The sequence below is a fragment of the Amblyraja radiata genome, chromosome 2 (assembly GCF_010909765.2).
Source record: "Amblyraja radiata isolate CabotCenter1 chromosome 2, sAmbRad1.1.pri, whole genome shotgun sequence".
NCBI lineage: Eukaryota > Metazoa > Chordata > Chondrichthyes > Rajiformes > Rajidae > Amblyraja > Amblyraja radiata.
The window spans coordinates 129,519,904-129,527,800 of record NC_045957.1 but is presented as its reverse complement, the minus strand read 5'-3'; the positions used below and the strand labels follow the sequence as shown (position 1 = coordinate 129,527,800).

General features: G+C 44.1%; 1 protein-coding gene across 4 annotated transcripts in view; it reads right to left on the bottom strand.

The window, feature by feature from the left end:
* Nucleotides 1–5,060: 5,060 nt before the first annotated feature.
* The window catches only part of armc3 (armadillo repeat containing 3), a 68,432-nt gene continuing 65,595 nt past the window's right edge, over nucleotides 5,061–7,897 (bottom strand). For all 4 annotated transcript variants that reach the window (XM_033015550.1, XM_033015558.1, XM_033015574.1 and 1 more), the window contains 2 exons: nucleotides 5,640–5,802; nucleotides 5,061–5,518 (listed from right to left, as the gene is read on the bottom strand). In XM_033015550.1, coding sequence (XP_032871441.1) covers nucleotides 5,234–5,518; nucleotides 5,640–5,802 — 448 coding nt within the window. In that variant the 3' untranslated portion in view covers nucleotides 5,061–5,233. The remainder of the gene's footprint in view (nucleotides 5,519–5,639; nucleotides 5,803–7,897) is intronic.

The window sequence follows — 7,897 nt, the reverse complement described above, 5'->3', positions numbered from 1 at the left end:
TCAAGTCTGTAATTTATCCCATCAGATAAAGCATAAAAATAAGTTTAATTTGACACCTAATTCACTTTCATATCTCAAGTATTTAAAAAGTTATGGCCATTTTCATACTCGGAAATGAGCATCTTGTTCCCTATTGATTTTCTATGGACATAACAAAAAAGCTGTGATCGTGAACAGTCAAAAGCCCATAACTTTCTTAAAAATTAAGAGAACTGAATGAAATTTTCAGTTATCATAGATAGAAGCATTCTGAAACAAATATAAAATAATCTTACTTGGATGACCTGAAATTAAAGCATATAATTAGTTAGTTACCTAATTGTAGCTAATTTCAGACTTCAATTACTAGATCTAAACATCTATCTATTTCTTAATAAATGATTAACATTTTTAAATAGCCTAAATGTCCAAATAATATTCACAAATAATTCACAATAAAACATGATTTTTAAATCTCATTTACATTAATTTATAGATCAAATGGAAGGAATTTAGTGTTCAATTGCTGTAAATAAATGCCCATTTAAATCAGCTTTCCAGTGGGTTCCTGTGGAACGCGCTGGTTTAGAACGTTCACATTGCGGTAGATTTGTGCCCTCAAATGCCCAGAAAAATACTGCGGGATATAATGGGCCCAAAATAAGCTACTCGCAATATTAAACTTTGTATAAGGGGATCTTTAGAAGCCCTTTTTAATGTAAAAATATACAACCTACCTTCTGCTATTTGCTTTATGAGACCCTGCGGTTGCTGGCGGTCGCGGGTTTAGAGATTGATTTTTAAACTACTATAACTATTATACGAGGCCTTTAAAACTAATAATAGCTTTTGCGACGGGGTCTTCCAGCGATTTTTCATTAATAATTAACTAGGCTGAACATCTTCGATTTGAACAGCCTAGAGAAAATCGCGTTTTAAACCCGCCCCCCTCTAAACGGCGCCAAAATCGCGCACACCCGTAGCGGCAGATTTTCAACGACGCTTCAGGTAGGCTTTGCAACATACCTATTAACTGGTGGTCATTTTGGGGAGCTTTCCAGAAAACAGGGATTTGGGAAAATTCTGTGTGTTCGGTGTCACGGTTATTGTTACAACTTACGTTGTCTAATCATAGCTGCATCTCAGGCATTCCCCGCGGACCCAGGGTGGATTGTGTCCACTTTGCTTTTGTGGATTCTGAGGTGGTCGATGAGGCCAATCTAGATTCCACCACAGAGAGGCTTGGAAATAATCACAAGAGACTACATGTGTTGGAATCCGGAGCAATGAAAAGAAGAAACATTGAAACATAGAAAATAGGTGCAGGAGTAGGCCATTCGGCCCTTCGAGCCTGCACCGCCATTCAATATGATCATGGCTGATCATCCAACTCAGTATCCCGTACCTGCCTTCTCTCCATACCACCTGATCCCTTTAGCCACAAGGGCCACATCTAACTCCCTCTTAAATACAGCCAATGAACTGGCCTCAACTACCTTCTGTGGCAGAGAGTTCCGGAGATTCACCATTCTCTGTGTGAAAAATGTTTTTCTCATCTCGGTCCTAAAGGATTTCCCCTCTATCCTCAAACTGTGACCCCATGTCCTGGACTTCCCCAACATTGGGAACAATCTTCTTGCATCTAGCAGGAGCAACTCAGCTGACCAGGGAGTGTCTGTGGAGGGAAATGGTCTGTCGACGTTTCGGGTTGAGACCATTTTTCTGTTGGAGTGGGCTGGAGCTGTCTGATGCGATGGGCGGGTGAGCAGTTCGGGAGATAGTGCTTTTCCTGTAATGACATCCCAGAGGAAGAGACTGGTCTATCGTCACAGACCGCCACACCTGGGCCATGCCCCCTTCTTGTACGTAAACTCAATTTGAACACTGTGCCAGGGGAGTTGGTGGAGGCAGATATGCTCGCGATGGAATTAAGAGGCTTTTAGATGGCATATGGATAGGCAGATAATTAATGGAGATGGTTCCGTGTTTATCTTGTCATCATGTTTGGCAGAGACATTATGGGCCATGGGGTCGGTTCCTGTGCCGTACACTATGTTCTATGCGGGAATAAGGATTGCGACGTTAATGAGAGCAAAGTTTTGTGAAACTTAACACTACCCAAAGCCCAGACTAGGAAGGCAAGCACATCAGTTGTCTTCTTTACCATTTCTTCAACACTAATTGTGTTGCTATCTTCAGGGAGCTATGGACATGGATCCTAATATCTCTCTATGTAATCAATTCTATTAAAGGTCCTGCCATTAACTGTATACATTCCCCTTTCATATGACCTTCCAAAGTGCAGCACTTTATATTTGCTTGGATTAAACTCCATTCTGCCATTTCTCTGCCCATATATGTAAAGGACCTATCCTACTTGGCAATTTTTTCGGAGTCATATCAGTGTCGCTAAAAGATTTGGAACATTTAAAAATCCAGCGGCGACAAAAAAAATGTTGAGTCATACGTCATCGCGCCGCGTCACCACGCGTCACCGATGCACCACGCCGCATCACGCTGTGACGTTTCGGTGACCTGATGCATCAGTCAATGATGCCGGCAGACGCTGAAAAAATTGCCAAGTGGGACAGGGCCTTTACTGTTCTAAATCCAGTTCTAGCCTTTGATAGCCTTTTCCACTGTCTGCATCGCCATCAAATTTTGAGTCGCCTGCGAACTAAATGACTAACACATATCTACATATCCATCCCAGTCATTTATACATGCCACAAACAGAGGTCCTAGCCCAAACTTCGAATGATACCCTTCCACTACCATCTTCTATGTGTGAGCCAGTTCTGAATCCATACTATCATATCATTATGGAAGACATGAATCTTTAGCTTCTGGTTCCGCTTATGATGTAAAATGCCTTAATGAAAAGATTTAGCACGCTGTTTTGGAGCCCAGGGCCCTGGCTGCTGAAGGCAGATCACTGGTTAAGGAACAATTAAGTTCACCGATAACAAAGAGCCTAGATTTAGAGTCATACAGAGTGTAAAAAGTCCCTTCAGCCTTATGCCCCTGTCCCACTTAGGAAACCTGAACGGAAACCTCTAGAGACTTTGCGCCCCACCCAAGGTTTCCGTGCGGTTCCCGGAGGTTTTTGTCAGTCTCCCTAATAGTCGAAAGTGGTTTCCGCTTCTTCTATGTTCAGGCGATTATTTCAAAAAATTAAAAACCGGCCACGACTAAAAATAGGTTGCCGTTTTAAAAATCGTTAATTTTTTAGTCGAAGCCGGTTGCGATGCTAGTTGAAGGTGGTTGCCGGAGGTTGCAGGTGGTTGCCGGAGGTTGCAGGTGGTTGTAGGTAGTGGAAGGTAAGACCTTCCACTACCTGCAACCTCTGGCAACCACCATCAACTAGCATCGCAACCGGCTTCGACTAAAAAATGACCGATTTTTAAAACGGCAACCTATTTTTAGTCGCGGCCGGTTTTGAATTTTTTGAAATAATCGCCGGATCATAGAAGAAGCGGAAACCACTTTCGACCATTAGGCAGACTGACAAAAACCTCCGGGAACTGCACGGAAACCTTGGGTGGGGCGCAAAGTCTCCAGAGGTTTCTGTTCAGGTTTCCTAAGTGGGACAGGGGCATAACTTGCCCATGCCAACCAACATGCCCCATCTACACTAGGCCCACCTGCCTGTGTTTGGCCCATATCTTATTAAATCTATCCTATCCGATCTACATACCTATCCAAATGTCTTTTAGACATTGTGATAGTACCTGCCTCAAATACCTCCTCTGGCAACTCGTTCCATACACCTACCAGCATTTGTATAAAAAAGTTGCCCCTCAGGTTCCTGTTCCCCCCTCATCTTAAACCTATGACCTCTGGATCTTGATTTCCCTACTCTGGGTAAAAAACGTTGTGTATTTCGCCTATCGAATCCTCTCATAATCTTATTCACCTCTCTAGGTGAATATTTCTAGGGATCGGCAACCTATGGGCCACGGGCCAGATCCGGCCCTTAACCCGAAATCATCCAGCCCGCAGGCGGTTTTTTTCCGTCATCTATACTTCTTTACAAAAAGTCGGAACTCCACGAACTGGGCAAAAGGTTGGTTGGATTGGTGGCCGTGGTTCCACTGATATAAAAGTGCAGTTGCAGTTGCAACGGCTGTGGTGCTTGGTGTTCAGCGCACCCTGGAACTATCCATCCCCGTGGTTCACCCAGGGGAGGGGGAGGGTCAGGGTCGGGGTCAGGGTCAGCTCCGCTCTATGATCTTTGATCATGGCCGCCCTCCTCAAAGATGACGGCGCTACTTGCTGTTGGTTCATGTGGACGCGGCAGACAGGAATAAAGTGGTAAATGGACGGGACTGGACCTTGGAGAGGATGGAGAGGGAGGTGGGGAGGGAGGGAGAGGTGGAGAGGTCATGGGGGGGAAGGGAAGGAGAGAGGAGCGGGGAAGGAGAGAGGGGGAGGAGAGATGGGGAGCGAGGGGAGTAGAGAGGGGGAGGAGAGGTGGAGAGAGGGGGGAGGAGAGGGAGTGGAGAGGGGGAGAGGTAGAGGAGAGAGGTAGAGGAGAGAAGGGGAGGAGAGGGGAAGGAGAGGTGAAGAGAGGGGGAGGAGAGAGAGAATGAGGATGGGGAAGAGAGGGTGGTAACAAAGGGGTCTGCATGAAATTTAGGACAGATAGGGATGAGGGTAGTTTCAATAGCAGTGTCTCAAACTACCTGCTATGTTCAGTAGACATAATATTGCTTAAATATATAAATATGTCAAAGTTTAGTTAGTAGGTATTATTATTTATTTATTAACTATGGCGATGGATGTGGCCCGCCATCCGCTCACAGACATGGGTCCTGGCCCCTATACAGACAAGGTTGCCGACCCCTGCATTCAACACATCCATAAATCACTCCTCATCCTCCTTTGGAGAAGCATACTTCATATTTAATTTAAAAAAACTTAATGATTAAAATATTACTTTATTATTTGGTGTACAATTTATAAAGTAGAATAAAATTCATACAAAACATGTTGAAATGTTAACAGAATAGACATGAATATTACTCTTTATGAAATCCAGTGGTACATAGGCATATCGGCTACATTCTAATATTCTTATACAGAAACAAGTCAACTACACAAAGTGATAAAGAATTAACATGAAAATGATAAGAATAAGAACCAAATAAATCTGAAAGGGTAATTTATTACATATTTTATCATGGAATTTTATGATTTATCAGCAACAACTTTAACATTTTTAAAACAATCATAAATGTAAAGATTTAACTACTTATTTGTTTTCCTCGATGTGTACTCGTCGATAAGATATTTGCTTGCAACATTTACAATGTCTATGATTACAACCGGTGCAAACTTTATAGTGTGCTGCTTCAGCACTGTCAACCATCAATAAATGGCCAACTTGGTGCATAAGATCCACTATGTAGGCCTTTGGCGGAATTAGATGTTCAATGCCATCTTGGGAAGGGGGGTCAATTAACATGACTTCATTCCAGGCTCGGTTATAATCTCCACGAACAAGACTACAATTGATTCCTATTCTATCTGCTAAAGCCTGAAGGAAAAAAATGGCAAACCAACCAAGTTAGTGCAGAAACTATAACTTAAATTCACTTTGGAAATTTCATAAGAGAGCGATTAAATTATTTACAAGATACAGTAATGATAATTGTTACCTTGAAAAGAAGTGCCCTATGATAGTAGATTCCTTTCTCAATTTTCCCAATAGGAATAATGTTCGATGTTAATTCGTGTTTCAGTTCAGCAATGTGAAGCTCCCAAAGGAAATCGTGCAACATTTCTAAGTCTACAGGTCCACCCATTTTATCAGAAACAAAACTAGAATTGAAAATTAAACATGATTTAAAAAATCAATGCAACCAAGAAGACCAAAGCATTGAACAAACATTGAAAAGGTAGACACAAAAGCTGAACTCAGCAGGACAGGCAGCATCTCTGGAGAGAAGAAACGGGTGACGTTCAGTCTGAAGAAGGGTCTCGACCTGAAATGTTACCCATTTCTTCTCTCCAGAGATGCTGCCTGTCCCGCTGAGTTGCTCCAGCGTTTTGTGTCCATCTTTGGTATTAACCAGCATCTGCAGTTCCTTCTTGCACGTTGAAGAGCAAGAGGCAGATTGAGAGGCAGGAGCGGGCAAGCCCTCGCCGGGGGTCGCCGGAAGGGAGCTCCAGCTGGCGTGGCGTCCGGAGCCTGGGATCCCTCTTTCGGGACCCCGGAGAAGAGCTCCAACCGCTGGCCCGCAGCCTACTCTAACCGTGGGCGCGGCGGGGACTTACCATCCGGAGCGGGATCCCTCGCCGGAGATCCCTGGAGAGAACCTCCAACCGCCGGCCCTGTGGTGCTTCTGGCTGCGGCGCGGCGGGGACTTTAGATCTTTGACCGCCGGCCTGCTGCCTACACCATCTTGGAGCCGTGGCCTCCGGTGGGGAGGAATTACCTTGTCTGCTCATCTGGCCACCCGCAGCGGCGAATGCGGAGCGCTGTGGTCCACTCCACGGGGGAAAATGGAAGAGGACTGACCAAATTTTGTGCCTTCCACCACAGTGATGAATGATGTGGCGGATGTTTGTGTTAAATATTTATTGTGTATTGTGTGTTTTTTTTATTGTACCGCTGCTGACAAATTCATTTCACTGCACTTTACGTGCACGTGACGAATAAAACTTGACTTGGCTTGACTTGAGAGGGTAGGTACTGGTGTTGGTACTGGGGATGGGGGAGGGGAGGGGGGGGGGGGGGGAAGAGGGAGGGTAGGGCGTGCTGTGGGGTTGGGGGGGGGGTGGGAATCTTTAGTACTAGGAACAATAAAACATAAGACGACAGATGGCACAATGGGCTAAGTGTTCGGCTGGCAACCGGAAGGTAGCTGGTTCGAATCCCGCTTGGAGTGCATACTGTCGTTGTGTCCTTGGGCAAGACACTTCACCCACCTTTGCCTGTGTGTGTCCTTGGGCAAGACACTTCACCCACCTTTGCCTGTCTGTATGGAAGTAATTGTGTGAAGCACTTTGGGGTCAATGCAAGTTGACTAAAAATGTGCTATATAAATAAAGACATTATTATAAATAAAGACATTATTATAAAACATGTAAATCTTTAAAAGGATCTTATAGAAACATATAAAATTATAAAAGGACTGGACAAGCTAGATGCAGGAAAAATGTTCCCATTTTTGGGCGAGCAGAACCAGGGGCCACAGTCTTAGAATAAAGGGGAGGTCATTTAAGGCTGAGGTTAGAAAAAACTTTTTCACCCAGAGAGTTGTGAATTTGTGGAATTCCCTGCCACAGAGGGCAGTGGAGGCCAAATCACTGGATGGATTTAAGAGAGAGTTAGATAGAGCTAGGGGCTGGTGGAATCAAGGGATATGGGGAGAAGGCAGGCACGGGTTATTGATTGGGGACGATCAGCCATGATCGCAATGAAGGGCCGAATGGCATCCTACTGCACCTATTTTCTACGTTTCTATAAACAATTTGTCAAAATCGAAGAAAAGGAAAATGTACAAAGATTCATGAATCTGAGCAAATTATATACACAAAATTGGTAAATTCTCCCAAGGAGTTTGAAATATGGCTAATGAGAAAACTGCCGCTTTCTGTGCTTCAGGCATTTACAGAAGGTACTGAAACACTTTAAAACTAGAAGGGAACGCTTACGTAGCACTGAAGGCACTGAGGTTAATTTTAGAATTCCAGATGAGGTTTGGCTGATGGATTCTGAGGCAAATTAGAAAATTGTCTGCTCAGCAGAAATTAGATTTAGACTAAGTGAATGCAACGGCCTGAAACTGACCACAAAGATGGTGTTTAGAACATAATTTATTGGGTTTCCGGAGAGCTGCGTGCGAAGCTCTCTAAGGGCAGCACAGGGTAGGATTCAGATTCAATTTAATTGTCATTGTCAGTGTACAGT